This window comes from Bradysia coprophila, unplaced genomic scaffold (genome assembly GCF_014529535.1).
Source record: "Bradysia coprophila strain Holo2 unplaced genomic scaffold, BU_Bcop_v1 contig_94, whole genome shotgun sequence".
In the NCBI taxonomy this organism is placed as follows: domain Eukaryota; kingdom Metazoa; phylum Arthropoda; class Insecta; order Diptera; family Sciaridae; genus Bradysia; species Bradysia coprophila.
This window is the reverse complement of record NW_023504022.1, coordinates 8,129,365-8,149,234: the sequence shown is the minus strand read 5'-3', so window position 1 is coordinate 8,149,234 and position 19,870 is coordinate 8,129,365. Positions and strand designations below refer to the sequence as shown.

Sequence of the window (19,870 nt, the reverse complement as noted above, 5' to 3'; positions counted from 1 at the left end):
TGGATTCAAAACTAACAGATTTTCAAAGAGAGTCGTTTAACGTTTTTACACATTTTCGTTTGTGGTAAGAAGTCTCATCGAAAATAATGAATTTCAACGTCTTAATGTAGACTACATTTCGGCAGAGTGCGAATTGCTCTCAAATTTTTGTTCATTCTTTTTGGAAGTTCTTGTTATACTTTTACTATATTATTCGTTCGTTACTCTCGCCGGTTCACCGTTTTAGTGTTTCCTTTTGTATGTAGTACATTTTTTGCTTTTTTAATATTTTTTTTAATTTAATTTTTCTTTAAATTTAATTTAAGTTTACAAGGGTGTTGTTATACGTATACGATTTTTTATTTTGTTTCTTGCGATTTTGTTGTTGCTTTTTCATTAACTTTTAGGTTTTTTTTGAATGATTTGAATAAATGTTTTTGTTGTTGCTGTTGTTGCATTCAAACAGAACTTTTTGTTTGCTTAAATTCTTAGCAATTAATAAGTCTCAATTAAATATATTTTATTTATAGAAGATTTTCAGTAATTTTTTTTTGTTAGTTTTCAATTCTTTTTTATTTATTTTTTCTTGCATTTTTTATGTAATTAAATAAATAATTGTTTACATAATCTACGTTTTTTTGACCCATATTTCTATTTACATTACAATTTTTTGTGTTTTTAATTTTAGGATTTTTTTAATTTTTTAAATTTTTTCTTCTCCGTCCGTTTTTTGTTAAATTAACTTTTCGTTTACTTTTGTGATAATAATTTTTTTTTTCATTAATTTATTTTCATACTTCGAAATGATGGAATTTAAGATTTTAATCAATTTATAGTTTGCCTTTTTTCGTTCCTTTTATTTAATGGTAAACTTTACAAAAAAATTACTAAATTTTGTTTTCTTTTATTTATTTTCCTTTTTACACTGGGTTAATTGGTTGTCGCTTAACTGTTCTTCTCTTTCTTCTCCATTCGTTTAGTATTTTCAATAATTAAAATATTTTTTTTGTTTTTGCTTTTATTTCTTCCTTAAATAGTTATAATATTCAAAATGAACGTATCCAATATAGGGTGTAGTATAATTAAAGATCACAATGATTATTTGCACAATGCTGTTGAAATCGTATAATAATTGTTTGTGGATTTTTTTGTTTTTTTAATTTAATTTAACTTTTCATTTTAAAATTTTTCATTTTTCGGTATACATTTTGTGACTGTGCAATGGGCTAACGTATAAATATTCTTTTGTTGTTTGCTATTGGGCTGGCACAATTGTTGGTTGTATAATCTTCGATTTTCAAAGCTACTGATTCGGTAGATTCCGTTCGCAATTGAAACAAAAATAAATGAAAATAAAACGATATAAAAGTAACAAATCGCGTTCGAAAGGCTAGTTGAATAACTTTTTATAACGCTAGAGACTCGAAAGTTTTAAAGTTGTGAAATTTGAAGTATAAAACAGGCTACCTTTAGAACCAAAGAATTTATTGTCAGGGAACATTTGTCTGGCGAAAGGAAACGAATTCCGACAAAATTTCGTCAGACTTTGCTTACAGCTTCTGAATTAGACGTAATCAGAAAATATTGTTCTTGTGAATGAAGCTCTGGAGAATTTATTTTCATATAAAAAGATGTCAAATGCGACTGAGAAAATTCAAAAGCTTTTATGACCTACGTCGGGGAATTGGTGAATCTGTTGGCTCCTTCACTAATCTTATCATCTGCCTCAATGAACATTCCTTCCCCATCAAAATGACACCAAGAACGTCTTTTTTGAAAATAAATTGGATTTTTAGCAAATATTATCATTAATTGAAGCGATTTAACTTGAATGAGCCTTGGAAAGACACGTTCAAAATCACTGCTTAAAGTTAAGGAAAGATTTCAAGAAAAGTAAAGAAATGCAAGAAAATTCGAGAAATATTTCGAAGCCTCGAGCTGATTACTATTGGTTTTATTAGGAAAAATCTGTTACAATAGATCAATGTGACAAAAAGAAGATGAGCGAAGTTAACGCAAAGAGTAAAAAATCCGGAAAAAGTTCAAAAAAAATTCCGAAGAAAATTTCCGAATTTTATCAGAATTAATCGGAGTTTTTCCGAATTAAGTCCTGGATGAAACAACGAATTTTAAATGCGAGGGTCATCGCAAGTTCACGAAATTCAATGAAAAGAACGATTTTCGCATGCAAAAAGCTTTAATTATCAATTTGAATGTTGTGAATCATACACTTAAATCGAAGATTTTCAATCATTTTTGATCATCGCAAAGAAATGTGGCACGTGACACTAAGTCACATATAAAAAATAATAATTTTTCCTTTAAATTTTGGCACAAAAACAGTAAAGTTACGTTACGATTCATCTAAAGTTTGTTTGTTTTACATCACAAAATCATAAAATATTAAATGCATCCCCGGATTGTTGTTGCTAATTTAACCTGAATTAAACGAATTGAGTTAAAACAAAGTCTGCTATTATAATCGAAAATTGATTCTCTTTATCTCTTAATTTTATTAATTTGTTTTTTACTGATTCAGTTTCTTGTTTCGTATAACAATTTTTGTATACTTTGAGTTTGAGTCAAAAAATTTTTGAAATTTTTTTTCTTTTTCTTTTATTTACAATATTTTGTGGTTTGTTTGTTTCAAGTTTTGATTGAGTTTTCCTTGCTCTTCTTTTTAAATATTATTTTGCAAAAATGAACGATTAAGTACATTTCCGGCTGGGTGATGTAAATGCTTTCAAATTTTGAGTTCGATTTTTATTGTTCGAATGGCAGGGAAACAAAGAACAAACACAAATAAACAAATTGAAGTACCAGATTTGCACTGCATTTTGGATGAGAATCATTTTGGTGAAGATCTTAAAACCTAAGCACTTTTCTGTACATTGTTTAATTAGTCAGGCTTATCCTTTATAACCAAGATGTTGTTCTTTTGCAATTTTATTTGATTATTCAGAAGAAATGTACTCTCCTCTTACTCATTTTTATTTCACTAGAGACCTTAAAATAATTATTTTCCTTAGTTTAATTTTCGATTTTTTTTAATTTTTCTTTTACTTTCTCGTAAATTAAGATATGTGGCATCACAAGATTTTTTTTAAACTTTTCTTTTCTGTTTATAGTGTTCATAATAATCAATTGGATTGAAGCAATTCAAAAATGCAGTTCTCAGTTTGTTTCTGTTAGTTTTCTTCAAAGAAAATTATTTGTTTTTTCATTCACCGCTTAAATATTTCACTTACACAATTTTACCTTACGTACGATGACACGGTTCATTGGACATGGACACACCCACCATGCTCAAGTTAAGAACGTCAAACATATTTGGATGATAATTGCTTCGCCAGTTCGGTGTATTTGAGAAATTTCGAATGTGGACTCTCTTCGAATCCAGTGGCCGGTGCCAGCGGTGGCGTTGGACTTTTCGTTGCATTGCCAACACCATTACCGCTGCTCGTCGATGCGGTACTTTTCGGCGAATGTGCCGATGGTACTGGCGTTGCGTGTGACTTAGACTGTGATTTTGCCGGAATGCTGGAGTCGATGAGTTCGTCTTTGACGAAATGCACTTTGGACAGGTGATGTCGATAGGCACCTTTCGAACAGAACGGTGTATCGCAGAATGCACATTTGATGATTGAGTCGGATGTCATAACTGCATCGTTGCATGCCCAACTGAATGCTAGTATGGCACCGGATGCAGTGCCACCGCTTGGTTGGGTTGGTGCGGCCAATGGTTGGGTGGTTGCAGACTGATTTTGTCGCGATGCTTGAGGAGTGTTCTCGGTTTTATCACATAGTTTTTGGAGGGCTGCTAGCGGATGTGAGCTACCCTTTTTCTGTTGACTAGCTGAGTCAGAATTGGCTGTCGATGACGATCCCGTTAGGCTGTCGAACATTGACGACAGTGCACCTAGACTTCCACCGGCCGATTTCTTTTCGGAGTTTGCAAGTCCGGGTGTTGAACGAGGTGTTGGAGATCGATCGCTACTCGGACTAGCCATTGGTGTATGGTGTCCGATAGGCGTTGATTGTCGCGGGGATGCAGCTGGACTAGACACAGAGCTTGGTCGACGTTTTGTTAAATTTTCTACATCTGACTCCTGCTTTATGCTGTGCGGTCGATCGTCTTCATCGATCTCCTTTTTGATCGAAATATTTAGCGGTTCGTTTTCGTTAGCTTTTCCAGTCTCCTCATCTTCGACGGGCTCACTTTTTATGTTCAATTTGGATGAATCGTCTTCACCGTCATGGCTGAGTTTATCGGGTGTCGCTCTTGGTGTACCGTGATTCGACAGATCCACTTTCCGTTCGGGCGTTAAAGAATTCATTCTGCTGCTGGCTCGATCTGACACCGAACTCGATTCACTGCCACTTCTTTCTCGACGACTGAATGGAGTCGAACTTTGTTGCGAGTATGAGCGCAAAAAGTTCATCGTTTGAGAATCGATCAACGGTTTGGTATAGTCGACGCTCTCATCGATTCCTAGTCGCTTTAAAATACTCGAGCCTAAAGGAGCACTTTGTTGATTATTGGTTGCATAAGCGCCGGTGTTACCATGACGAGTTCGTGTATCAAAACTCTTTTCGATCAGCTGTTCCAGAGCGTTCAGCACAGACGGAGAATTGTTTTTCTCACCGCTACCGTCTTTGGATATTGGTGAAATGGCATTGGGAGATATATGTCTGGATCCTGGTGATGTGCTTTCATCGCCGATACTCTTCCTTCCGTCACGGCTACTCGGTGTTAATGGACTTATCGAATCCGGTGAAATAATACTATTCGCAGCTAAGGCTGATTTCAAGCTATTCCTTTGGGGACTGATAACTTCGCCGCCAACACATTGCCTGATATGCTCAACAAACATGACTGTGTCAATCTTATCGCCACACTTTTCACATGTAATTCTACCCGAGCCAACATCTCGCATTGCTTTGCTCAACAAATTGCTATCTCCGTTTTTGAACTCATGCTGAGCTCGTTCCAATTCTAACAGCTTACGAACTGGCAACGATTTTTTGCGTTTTTCTCTAGTCTGTCTACGTCTGCCACCGCTTTCGGAAATCGATCGCATGATGTGCTCCTTGTAATGTGCATTTTTCACCATGTGATTGCTAAGATCTTTGAGTGAGGAAAATGCCTGGTCACAGACCTTGCATGTGAGGACAGCACTCACAGTGCTACTTGCACCTGTAGCAGCGCCTTGGGCGTTCGATCCACCACTTACACCACCGCTGCCACCTTTTGTATCATCGGAAGATTTCCACGAAATTATTTGTTCCTGAGAAATGATGTTTGTGTAGTGCTGCGTCTGTTGCATGTGGGTCGTCATTTCCGACAACGAGCGGAAACTTTGTCCACACCACATGCACTTCAAAATTTGTCTCGTTTGTTCAGCACCTTTTCCGAGCCACACATCCTGTCCCCTAACCAATTTCCTCGGCAGGGGCATTGTCTCTTTGATTAACAAATTCAAATCGGACTTGGATTGTGCCGAATTCGATGATGTCGATGTGGGCGACGGGTGATGTGACTGGTGAGATGGTTGCGACGAATTGTTATTACCCGAATGGGGCATATTCACGCCCATATGTTGTGTTTCCTTCATGTGTGTGGTCAGTGTTTCTAGCGTTGGGAAACTTTGCTTGCACCAAACGCATTTGAAAACATCTTTAACCGAATCGGCTCCTTTATTCAACCAATGCGATTGCCATGCACTATGTCTACCCGAATTGGCACTACTGTTACTGTTTTGTCTACCGACTTCGTTGCCACCTATTCGACTCAGTTCAGACATTTTCTCCAGTGCTTTCGTCGCATCGTTTTGCGTCATTTTATTTTTCCCATTCCATTCGGCGACACTGGGATTTTTTGGTGATAGACTTGCTGCGGCCACAGCTGCAGCAAAGTATGGGGTCATTGGCGATGTCCACGGTGATACTACCGATGGTTTATAATCTAATGGTCGAGACATTTTTCGTGATGGTGGTGGCGGTGACGAATTATAACGTTTCCGACTCATTGTCAAATCTAATGGTCCATTGTCTGTTTTACTTAAATTAACCGCATCACTATCACTTTTCCGGTCATCATACTCCGGCTTTCGTTTCGTGCTAAAGTCCAACACCGACGATTCGTTGCTCAACGGTGGTGACATTGGTGGCGGTGAACTATTGTTACGTCCTAATGCTAACGGATGATTGCCTAGTAGCAATCGATTCTGTTGAGCGGCAACGGCAGCCGCACCCAAATACGCGGCCATTGCAGCCGATTGTGGTGGAAGTAGTGAGGCGGCTGCACTGGGTGGTAATGTTGCCGGTAGTGAAATTGCTAATGGTGGACTCGTCGATCGATTTGGAGCGGCTGAATTGCGACCGGAATAATTTGAATCGTCTGACGGACAGCGTCCAACTGATGAGTCTCTGGAATGGCATCGTGGGCTGGCCATTTCACTGTAATTGGAAAGAAATGACATTTGGATTAGACATATTTTTAAGACTAAGGGAACGGAGTTAAGGTAGTTTTGAAGTTGATAAAACGGAAGTGTAGTGACTGCTAGAAGAAATTCAAATTAAAGTGAGGTACAAAGTCTTCAATCAACGTGATTCACTTCTATTATTTTTACAAAAATAGGAAATTCCGAAAAATTCGGAAAACAATCCGAAAAAATCGGGAAAAAACTCCGAAAAATTCGGAAAGCACTCCGAAAAAATCTGGAAAAAACTCCGAAAAATTTGGAAAAAATCTTTAAAATTCGAAAAAAAATCCCGAAATTTTCGGAAAAGATAATTCAGGTTTTTCTCTGTATTTAACAGAATTGAAATTCGCGAAACTAAGCCCTGGCATGAACCCATTAAGCGAATTAAAATTGCTGAACAATCAGAAAAAAAATCCTCAAACTAACAACATTCATTCCACGGTTGTAGTAAATGAATGTCTTCGACTAAACCAAACACAAAACAAAACCAAATTACAATCGTTCGATCGCTACACATAAATTATTAAGTTAAAAAATTTATTTTTTGTTTTTATTTTCTGTGTATACAATAGTCATTGGTCGTGTCGGAGGAAAACCCGAACGGCACACCAAAATGCACGCATAAACATTGTTTTTTTTTTTGTTTTATTGTATATGCTTATGAATGGATGGAAACAAAAATAAAATGATGAAATATTGTCAATAATTTTTATTAATATTTTGACTGAAATATATTGGACGCCATCAAGCACACAAATCATTCAACATTTTGTGTATATGTTATGACGAAATTGTTTTCCGTCAATTTATTCGACACACACAGTTGAGAGAGAGAATGACTGAGTTCATACTGTATGCATATGAGGAGTGTAATAAATGTAGTGAATATGGTTTTAGGTATGAAAACCGATTCGAAATAAATATAAAAACAAAAAAACTGAAATATGAAACAAATAAATAAAAACTTGTGCCACATAAATAATAAATGTAGAAAAATGCAGATATAAATTCGCGTATGCGAGAAAAATGTTTCGTATACGATGCAGAATATCGAGATACACGTTACGTTTTGTATGAAAATGTCATACTGGCGAAGAGGAACGTTTGCCTTTTCGGAGGAATTCCTTAATGTCCCATTTTTATGAACAATATCAAGGAAAGGAAATTCAGATTTTTTGAGAACACTTTTGGCAAAGATCCTTTTCTCTTTAAATGATGGTCTGATTTCGTATGATGAATTGCCACTTAATTTTGCTTAACCTTACTATTATGCGACTTAACGAATAATGCGACCGAAAATCTGACCGAGAAGAGAGTATGTAAGTAGTCTCAAGTAGTTGAAAAATCTGAATCTTGAGATAGATTTTTCTTCCTACTTCGTAAATCCTCTTAATTTCCTCATTTTCATAAAACTGAAACGATTTTTTATATTGAAAACTTGACGTAGAGGTTCTATACTCCGCAAGAGACAGTTTACCGCAGAATAAACAATCGTTCGAACGTTGTATCCTTGAAATTTAGATGGTCTAACTCACACCAATATTACTCAGTGATAAGAGCTTAATGTTGGGAATTTTCATTCTAAAATTTCCGAAAAATTCGGAAAAAATTCGGAAAAACTCCGAAAAATAATTTTTTGAGAATTTTTTGAGTCCTGTGATTTATATCGATATGATTTCGTTGTGTGACTTTTGTGTTTGTCCAAGGTACAATTTCATTAAAAGCTGACACGAATTGAACATTTAGTTGACATATTCGAATGTTAAGTGTCGACTGCGACGCCCTATATTTTAATGTTCTGAACAATTAATGGTTTACACCAAGAACATCTGACTTTAAAATTTCCGCCTACCGAATGACTCTCAAAAATAATCTTCGAAACCGAATTTATTCCGAAGCTTTTCGTGATCCATCATTTACGTTGTCGGAGAAGTTTATTAAATCTCAGTCAATTTGAGTGATATTTCCAGCGTAGTACCTTCGATTTTATAGTTTTTGTCTCTGTATTGCTAGTTTAACAACTTCCATTCAATTATTTCCATTTCTAATTATTTTGTTCTAGTAGCAATCAATAAAAATACTTTGGGATTATTTCATCCGCTCGTTTGTTTCACAACGACCCAGTTTCACCTACACTTTTTCCGATTCTTCTTTATCAACTAACTATCGAAAAATGAGAAAGATCATAGCACTTCTAGCAAAAACACTGAATTAAAATAATGTCAAACTTGAAAGCTTTGGTCGCTAAAGTTTAGTGATAAGAGCTACTAATCGAGACCGTTATATCTCATACCAAGACAAGTTATAAGAAACAGATAACCTACTGTGATTTCTTCAGCTTCCGAGAATTTTCAGTGTTATTGCTAGGTGCAGAGCTATGGAAAAATACAGAAAATGTACGCGAGCCCTATTCTGTAATAACTATCTGATACATCAAAACTTGTTGCTGCTTCTTCGTGTAACCCAATTGGACATTATTGTCTGGCACTGTCCTAAATACATTTGTAAGATTAGGTACTCATGACAAAAAATGGATTCTCATTCGATGTCTTCGGAAGCCATGACATTTTGTCTGAGACTCAATTATTAATTACAATTTCTTTACAATGCCAATTACAGTTCAGACACCAGAATATTATAAGGGCCTAGTAGGTGATACAGAACAACTGAGTGTCAAATTATTAATTACTTCAGTAGCACACAGAAACCTATGTCAAACAAACCCCCAGCATTTAAAAAGAACAAACAATAAAACCATGCAAATTTAACGTATTTATTATAGCCGAAACGACCTGTTGCACATTTCACCTCCAACCCGATATACCAACCATATAACGTTCTATATACGATTTTATTCTTTTTCAATTGTTTTAGAAGAAAATTAACTGTTTATATATGAAATCAAATGGTAACAGATAGCACAACATTTATCACATGGCAGTATAATGGTTATGTACAAACTATACATAAAAACAAAAATGTCTATTTATATATACATCTAACACTTGAACGGTATATATCTGGATGGTGTGTTCACGAAAACAATACACTCGGTTATGGAATAAATTTCGGGCAAAGTGGTTGACTTGGAACATTCTGAATTTGCTTGGTAAAAGTGAGTCGTTTTCTAATTTTATTCGGTGAAAATTTGGTGGTTGCTTGTCAATTAAAATGGTGGAAAAACCCGGACTCACTGAGTAACACGCAGTGTCTTAATTTCGAATTTGAAGGAAATTGTTTCGAAACTTTTGCCCATGAATTCGTATGCGATTCTCACAGCATTCTTATTGGAATAAGTTTGCATATGATTGTGGTGACCTAAGGTATAACTTTTAATAAACAGTGTCATCATAAATAGGAAAATTAACGTCGGAAACTAATGAAGTAACAGATTTGCGTTCAGCAGAAGGTGATACTTTGATCAAAAGAAGTAGTAGATTTAATGAATATGTTGTGATACGCTGACAGTCTGGATATAAAGAGGTTATGAAGATGCATTAACAATCCTGCCCTTTCTTGATTATTCATCCAAAATTAGACGACTTTATGAAAATCTGATAAAATTAGGTTGACAGATGTGACGACAGACGATGAAAAAAGGAAAAAGTTGTGAGAATTTTTCGTGGTTCTACTTGAGTATTCAGATAAATTTTGTGTTTGTCTTGTAAATGTGCATTGATTGCATGCATTCGATAATTTTTCAAAGAAAAGCAAAAGTTTTTATTTAAATTTTCTTTAGAGAAACCGTTCTATCAATTAAAGCCTGAAAATGGGTTACAATTTGTACTATTGCAACACCGAATACTTGAAACTTCTTGTCATTTCATCGAATTTACCAAGTTTCAGAGACAACGTTTTTCTTCAAAATTTGCATTTGTCATGTGAATGATTAAGCCTAACTTGTACAAAATAAATAAATTGTAGGTGGAATAACCGATGTGCGATCTTCGTAAACAAAAAAAAATATGTAAAATCTCTAAGGATCGTACGATTTGTTACTATATCGTCAAAGTGAAAACATCGAAAGTGGATTGACAGACAGGTTAAGTAAAGAAGAAGAAGAAATTAAATCGTTCGCAGGTTCTCCTTTCTCAAAATATATTCATCGCATTACGTATTCAAATTCTTCAATTCTTTGTAGACATAAACATTGTCAGAACTTCCAATAAAATTCCCTTACGTAAATATTGTGGTAACAAAGAAGAAGAAATTAAATTAAATTTATTGAGTCCGTTCATCACAACCGAAATTTAAATAAATCCTCGTCGGTCTAGTTTTCTCCCAATTAGTCAGATGTAATAAAATCATTTTGTTGATAGCGGTGAAAAAGTGTTTAAGTGGAAAATGATTCAAATAACGAACTTTGTGTCCATAAAAACTGGAAGGTATCTCTCGAAATGACAATCCTACACAAAATGGTTATTCTTACCGATTATTATTTGAATCATCGACCCCATTTCGTCTTTTTTTTATTTATTTTACACGCATATTTATCATTTAATCAACAAACAGAAAAAAAAAAGATTTTTTTTTGTTTTATTGAATAGATTTATTGTGGAAGACTTAAGACGAATAATCTGAAATATTTTCATATTGGAAAAGTGCCAATCATTTTTCTCTCGTTTCGCCGAATTATAATTTGAGGAAAATCTTTGATGAGCCGGCCCATAGGACACTTAAGTTAACATAAATTTCGTTTAACAGAAGAAGAGTTTTTTTTTTGTTCGTTGAAATTTAAATCGTTTCGGTCGATTTGCAATAAATTAACAATTAATTTTGAAAACATTTCGTCTATGAGAGTGTGAGTCAATGTTTACGTACATGCAGAACCAAAAGAATCGCGGAACATAAATTCCGAAAAGATATTTTTCGTTCTGACGGTTGATGATAGCAAAGAACTTTGTGATGAATGTTATTTATATTCGGAAAGGAAAATTTTCCAACGGCCAAACACACCAAACTAATCAAAGTAATAAGATTGAGAATTAATTTCTCGTCTCAAACTACAGACAGCTGGACCACACTGACAGGTCTCTTTAACGTTTATAAATATAAATCACACACCGCAATGGTAAATTCTGTATCACGAAACTTGTGGGATAAATTAACACCGAAATACATTTCAGTCGACAGAGATTATATTTTGATAATGTGACCGATGTGAATAGAGCTATTTTGGTCGTCTAATAAACTACACTCTTTCTTGTTTGTCGTCTGGCAGTAAAATATTTTAAAATTGTCATGGTCTGGGCATAACGACAACGCTTCGGATTCCGATCAATTAATTAAAAAAAAAGAAAAAATTTTAACAAAGTTTTTTTTTACCTGGCACTCAAAGCCTGGCGATAAATTTCCAACATGACAGCCTCGTGCAGCATCATTTGTTCCAATTGATGCATTTGATGCAATAAATATTTTTTTAAATTTTTTTAATTTTCCTCCTTTTAACTTTTAACCAAATTTTTATTCCAATTTCTGTGCAAGCGAATTTGCATTCATCAGTTAATTAAGTTCTCTCGAATTAAAATGCATCAAAACAAAATAATATATTTCGTCACACTACTCATACGGATCGAATATCACTGTGCAATTTTCTAACGAAAAATTCATAATTTTACTTTTTCACCGTCTCTTACAATTTCATATCGTAGATGGCACTGTATGTACTAAAAATTTGATTGACTCGTATCATTCTTCTTTTTGGTTATATGAAGACCAAAACATCAAACAGCAAGGACGAGAATGTACAAAGAACAATCAAAACAACACACTCATAACAACAAAAATATTTCCAAGTTGAATGAATGAAAAAAAAAACAACACAACATCCAAACACATAAGCGTACGAGAGAATACTGTTACGGCTCTCAAAGTCTCAGTTTACCCGCCGGCGGATAACAAAAATTACAAAACGTTCTGGCTAAACCGCCTGTCCACAACTAACTGAAAACTCTACGAAAACTCATCACATAGTTTGATGTGTATTTTCAGCTTCGGATGTATTAGTGTCAGACTGAACCATACACACATGCACTGCATACACACACACACATACACCGGACTATGTCACAAATGTGTTGTAAAGAGAAATTAAACTTGTTGTTCGAAACGATTCAAAAAGCACACAAAAAAAACGAAACAGAAACTTGATGTGTGCTCTAAACTGTCAGAATACCGATTGGTCCGAAACTGAGCGGATGCTGTTTGTATTAGAATCTAAAAAAATTTTGTTAGCAAATTTAATGAACATCAAACGCACATAGCGGATATGAAGAGCGAAAATACGAAAGAACAGCAAAAAAGAGGATGGATGAAGATTATTACGAAGGGGAAATTGAGAGTTCTGTCGGTGTGTCGGTGTGCACAGGTTTTTTTGAATGTCTCACCAATTCCAGCGCATGAAGGAAAATTCTCATACACATACACACACAAACAGTGTGAGTGTTTGTTTTTGATGGAAAAAAAATTATATGCAGCTACCACTACTACCATGTCCCGTTTGCTGTACGTCGATGATATCACATTATATATACATAACATAGCCAGACGATTGATTGTCCATCAAAAGAAATCCAGGAAAATGTTTTGATAGCGCAGCGATAATTAATTTTCTTATGAGATTTCGATGAAACTGAAGAATATGGTGCAAGGGAGCGTCGAACTGCACAATACAAAAATATGAAGCAAAGTGAGAAATTTATTTAATTAAAACCTGTTGAGTAGGGCTTCGCATCCAATCAATCACCTCTCGAATCAGCTATTCTTTTCGGGGGTAAGAATTATAGAAAAAAAATGTTTTTTTTTTGGTTTACTAAGCGAGATTCAAGAGCGACAGCAAAACAACTAAGGAAATGCTTAGAGGGAGAATTATACAACTCTTTCGTATACTTGTAGGCCAGGGATTTTTTTTGAATTGTAGGTTTAATTTGAATTTTCCTTTAGTAAATCTTGTTGCGAGCATTGATTTTGTGTTTTAATCTATTTTTAAAGATTTTTCGAAATTGCAAAATTTTTCGGAGTTTCAGAATTTTTCCGAATTCCAAAATTTTTCGGAGTTTCAGAATTTTTCCGAATTTGCGAATTTGTTGGAATATTTTGGGATTTCAGAATTTTTCGGAATTAAATTTCCCTGTAATGCATACGTCACACATAACACGAAGTCAACAAAATTCATCAAATTATGAACAACATCCAATTTAATTTACAAAGAATAGAAGAATAGAGATCGGAGATGACACCCACCGATAAAATAGGCGAAAAATTACTGAAATTCATAGTCAGCGTAAAAGCATTCCCAAACCATTTACACTCAACCATTATCATCCGAAAAAACAGTATGACCGCAACACACAGTTAAGTGATATAAAAGCTATGCTCTTAAACTTGCTAAATGAACGGCATAAAAGACCTGAACACAATTATTAATGCCATCATGTAATTTATAAGAATAACATTTTCCTTAATAACCATAAATATATACCACCCGAAAAGCCAATGCTTCTTTGCCCCATACCCGTAACCGTTCCGAAACCATACTACCCGAACCGACACCAACCACCACCGCATCAACCCACCCCAAAGCCCGACATATACACAGCCACCACACACACAACATATTTTATTTATTTTCCTTTCAACAAATTCGACTTCTTCTTGCCAGAGCCACAAACATTTTGCGTTTTCTCCACGCATAAATTTCGCAATTGCGCCATATCAACAGAAATTCCATCTCGTCAATTCCCAATATTCCATCTATCCCATATCTTTTAATCAGTCAGTTCTAATCAGAAGAAAAAGCAAAAATGTATTTAATAGGTTATTTATGTGACACATCATTTTCAAAGCAAAGTCCGTAGATTCTAATAAATGGTGTGTATGCTTAAGTCATACGTATATATATATATAGAGTGAGAGTGGTATATACTATACGTACAATACACACCGATGTGGATGCATACTCCTTCTTCACTTGCCGGTATACAAGATTCTGCGATGTGAGGCGGTGTGGAGGGCAGGTGGATGAGGAAATACGTTCGAACATTTGTATGGGATATTGGGTGGCTTTTCTGTGGATAAACGTTCGATATCTAACATAAGGTAGACATAAAGAGAGTTAAAGTCTTATAAGAAGAAATGTTTGGAAAATTCACGTTTTGAGCTTCCTTCTGTGTACCGAAAAAACCGACGAAATACACTGCAATCGAAGAAAAGAATGAAAGGGTCCCGTTTATGTTTATGTGACGGGGGGAATAGTTTATGTTTTGGTGAATAATCAGGGAGATGGAGGTGATTTGGTGTATTTATATCCGTTGTTATATATATATGTTGTTCTCGGAGGGGGTTTGTTCGTTTCCAGAGCGCAGAGAAACGCTCATGGACATAATTTACGTGACATATTTATAAATGACGCATTATGCAGCCAAATAGAAACGATTATTGTTTGGATTATTATTAGAGGGAGACGAACAGTCGATGATATCATTAAATGTGACTGTGACTGGAGTTTAATATAGGACGGTTTCGGTTGTATTGATATAGAACAACGTGTTTTTTAGAGGTATGCCATCGCCTATTATTGAGGCTAAATGCATGGTTAATGTTGCCCATTATTTAATGTATAAACGAGTGACACATTATTGACGATATGAAGGACATAAATCAGACAATGCTAATATAATTCTACAATTGTACGAACTCCGTCGCATATTATAAGTTTACCTACTTTATGCGTGCAGTTCGTGCAAACGAGGGAGTATATTTATACACAGTATACACAACACGCGCTGTTATACCTACATATATACTATAGAATGGGGGATGGATACAAACAATCTAATTTATTATTTATCGTTTTAGTTTTTCTACTATGAATTTCCGGAATGTTTGACTATGTCATATATAGAAGGATGAATTATATGGTTTAATTAATATCGTTTCACATCTGTCGACAGTAATTGAATAATTTCAAGGTAAGTATAGAGACGTTCGTTTTTGTCGGTTTGTCGGTTAGAATGTTGTTAGTGCAATCGAAGTATAAATTGATTGGAAATATCGGCATTGTCACATTAACGATTTGATTGATTGGATGCTTAATTCATGGTAATTGTACGTTTGGTTTAAAACCAACCGAAATTCTTCGACTATTTCTTTTAATGGTACTCGCGAAAAATTGGAAATGTATTAGATTGGTGACTCGTTGGTATGAAATGCTAAAAAATGAAAATCTAGTCCTTCTATTATTGAACGAAAATTTTAGTCCACAAATTTAAGCAGAAACAATACTTGAATCAGACCGCATCACTTTTTTGTGAGTGTATAAGCTGATAGTGTGTCTACCGGTGTCTACAAGTTTCTAAAACAGCGTTAGACGTTCAAAATTGACGGATTTTACGGAATCATATTTTTGGAAAATTTGCAGAAACTTCTGATATGCCACAAAATGTCGTTGTAGAAATGAGTCATTGAATCACATTTAGGAAAAACTACTGGAAAATGCCTGCCTAAAAGTTTTCCACAGCTCCAAATTTTCACAAATTTTTATACAGTGAAAGTGAACCAAATGTGTATCGAAATTTACTTCGGCTGTTTTACCAGCTTATACAAAACCACTGCTTATATGTGTTGATACGGTTTTACCATCACCGTGCGCCTACTTGTCACTACACCCGTATGAGCAAGAAGTGTGTGTTTGTATTAGTGTATCAGCTGGTACAACAGCTCTAGCAAACTTCTGTACAAATTTGTTTGAATCTCACTGTAATAGACATAAACTCACAAAAACTTACAGACCTGAATATGTAATGGAAGACATGTCTAATGAGCGAATTCTAAGAAAAATGAAATTTAATTGATTTGACTTCGCATAGTCTGCGATGTCAAAAGATGTCAAAATGTGAGCCCTTATCTCAAAGAACAAATTGCGTGTTGAAAAATTTGAAGTTAACGAATATTTCATAGAGTTTCCGATACCTTAAGAGTCATATCGCCAAGACTTCAGGCGATTGGGGAACAAGCGGTCTCCGATTTTAATGAGTGATAGCTCGTTGGATTCGTCTTTCAATTCAAGGAAACACGTATCTTTCACTTTTTCTAAAAAAAAATTGTTTTCTGTGAAAAGCTCTCAAAAGTAAAGACATGTCAGAGGGTACCGAAAACACTTTTTCGGCAATAACTCAAGAAAAAATTATTTTAAATTGTTGTGATGTTGTACGAATGTTGGCCTTGGAAAGACCTACAGGTAGAGTATACGCACTGCTTGGTGCGAGTACATCCACGAAAGTTATGACTAAAAGTATAGGGAATGTTCGGAGAGTCCGGATTCTCTGCAGCTTCGTTGTTCTACGGAACTGAGTATTGGGTGTTGTAGCTGGCCTCACCCACTATCGTTGCACATATAAATGAACCCAGTACTTTTGTGCTGCAAGCCCACAGATGTCTTGGAAAAAAAGTTGGTACCAAAATGCAGATTTTTTCTTTTTTTTTCATAACTCTCGTGGATGTGCTCGCACCAAGCAGTGCGTATACTCTACCTGTAGGTCTTTCCAAGGCCAACATTCGTAACATTACAACAATTTAAAATACATTTTTCTTGAGTTATTGCCGAAAAACTGTTTTCGGTACCTTCTGACATGTCTTTTCCTTTGAGCTCTTTTCACAGAACACAATTTTTTTTAGAAAAAGTGAAAGATACGTGCTTCCTAGAATTGAAAGACGAATCCAACGAGCTATCACTCATTAAAATCGGAGACCGCTTGTTCCCAAAGTTAAAAAAATCGTCTGAAGATTTGGAGATATGACTCTTAAACAAAAGAAGGACCAGATTCAATCATTCAATTCAAGCTTTTCTCACGATTTTCTTGCAAATTGTGTACCTAGAGCAATTAAAGTAACAATTAATCTTCAAGAGTCCTACAATTTGTTTCCTTTATTGCTTAATTAAGTTTCTCCCCTAAAAGTTTAAATGTTGATGTCGTAGAACGTTGAACTTGAAAAAACTTGAAACAGGCTCAACGAACTGTATCAGGACAAAAACATTTACCTAACCCTAAATTGTGTTCACTACCTATCCGACTACGACTTCTCTCCTGTATCGAAAACAAAATAGAGACGCGATAATATGGAATGACTAAGCTTTTTAGCATTGCCTTTTATATTGTGATTATAAACGAGAAACCCATCTTAAATAACCATAAATAAAAGTCACATTTTTCAACGTTATACGAAAAAAAAGCAACCAAAGTACAGAAATAAAATATCCGTAATGTGTACAATAAACATGTAATTTATAAATATGTCACGTAGAACAAACTACCCCCTTGTGCAATATTCACTTTTTTCATTGTGCGTTCCATCAGCGAAACGGCCACGTACCGATTTCGATATGAAAAACTCTTCAACTTCACGTCTAAAAACAGTCAGTGTGTATAGTAAAACATGGCAAAAGGCGGCAAAGCCCATCTTGTATAACTAAAATGTGTATTGCTTTTTACTCGATGTGTACATGGTGCCTTGCGAAACGTTAGATGTGAGTTGGAGAGTAGATCATTTAACCCATATAAATATGGCTCTGACTACGGCTAGTTACATAGCCAATTTTTTATTTTAAATGGGGTGAACTCGCCCCCAACATTTACATCTACTTTTCCAAGCATAATTCATCGTAGATGCATATGTTACACATCGGTACGTTGAGATGAAGAAAGAGGAAAGTAAGAATTTGAACGAGGTGTGAAATGGAACGACGAGAATCGAATAACTCGAAGCATATCGACACAAATAATGTTACTTCAATCCGAATGCATAAATGAAATTCCAGACCAGAAGCTCATTCCGAAAATTTCTGATATATTTCACCTTTTCATCAGTCCAAATTGACCAGCACGATATAACGACACTGTCTCATCGAATATTTATTCATAAAAGAAAATATTTTGTTCCATGCAATTTCTGTCAGTCAATCAAATTCAATCGAATCTATCAAAGTAATCAATCAACTGTATTAGCCTGGGACTACAGTGCATCACTCATTGAATTTCGCATATATGAATTTGTATGGTTTGTTAATAGATAGTATATATATGTGCGGAATGGATGTCATTCATTCGCATAGACATCCATTCCACACATATCTATTAACAAACATACAAACCAGTGATCCCAAATACAAATGGACGCAAATAAAAGCCACATCGATCAATCGACCATATATTTCACTCAAACATTAAACGCAAGTCGTTATGTAATGTGGGTGCTTGCGTTTCGATTTGGAATAAATGTGGACACACTCGGTACGGATGGAGATATATGTCTGTACTGTTTCCTTCGATATATGTTATACGATAAATGTGTGTGCGATGTGTATTTTCAAGTGTAACTTTTAATGAACACTTCAAATAGATTATGTCAAAAGTATCGGCTAGTTAAATATTTGAGTAAATTTACTAATTGGTAATTAGCTAAGGTAATGACACTTGAATTGATGGTTAAATGGTCCATATTTGAAAAACATGACTCCAACACTAATCAAGTAAATTAGAAACGTTAAATTAAATCGATCTGAAAACAGGAGCTTTAACTCCCAAGATGATTTGATTATTGCTAATGGGATGTGTACTCACTCACTACATGTACATGTTTATCATCTCTTCATTACTCTTAATTGTTCTATGAATCCAAAGTCGTCATTTTGGGAGATGGAAAACCTTTTTTTTAAATCATTTCCGCAAATGAACAATCAAGCAATTATCTTGTGAATTGTGACGTCGTGATAGGTCAGGAAGGTGACATTAAAGGAAAATCAGAAGTGCCAATCAGTTATGGAAAATGAAGCAGGGCTAATTTTTTGGATTTTGTATTCTAAAGAATTCTAAAAATTCGGAAAGTTCTAAAAATTCGGAAAGTTCTAAAAATTCGGAAAAATTCTAAAAAAGATCCGAAAGAATTTCTTCGGAGTTTTTCGGAATATTCAGAATTCAAATTCTTAAAATCTGCTCTGAGGTAACGTCAACATATTAGCACCAAATCGGTCGACTCATTAAAAGCCTCCGAACAACCTCTGCTATCAAAATTTTTTAACGGGCGGAAATGGATTTGTTTCACAGATTTCCATGCTCTATCCATCGCCGAAAGTTTTGGGTGTCCTCCTATATATAATATAACTCGGCGGTTCGCTCGTGGTAAATTTTCAAAATCTGAAAAATCACCTATCAGAGGACGCTTAAGTCTCTATGGCAAACGAATAAAACTTGCTGGAGACGATAGAGCGTGAAAAACTGTGAAACAAATCCGTTTCCGCCCGTTAAAAAATGTTGCTAGCGGAAATCGTCGTATGCGTTTTAAAAACGCAGACCTCCACCACTTGCAATAGTGTTGCATGACTGAGATCAAATTTTTAACAGTTTGAGGCG

The 19,870-nt window shown here is 35.0% G+C and overlaps 1 protein-coding gene across 6 annotated transcripts in view; it reads right to left on the bottom strand.

The window, feature by feature from the left end:
* Positions 1 to 1,176: 1,176 nt before the first annotated feature.
* Positions 1,177 to 19,870, bottom strand: part of LOC119085243 (protein tiptop) — a 243,043-nt gene continuing 224,349 nt past the window's right edge. For 5 of the 6 annotated variants that reach the window (XM_037195566.1, XM_037195568.1, XM_037195567.1 and 2 more), the window contains one exon: positions 1,177 to 6,438. In XM_037195566.1, the coding sequence (XP_037051461.1) occupies positions 3,300 to 6,438 (3,139 nt within the window). In that variant the 3' untranslated portion in view covers positions 1,177 to 3,299. Of the gene's footprint in view, positions 6,439 to 11,789; positions 12,414 to 19,870 lie in introns of those variants that run through there. The other variant, XM_037195571.1, reaches the window with a different exon arrangement.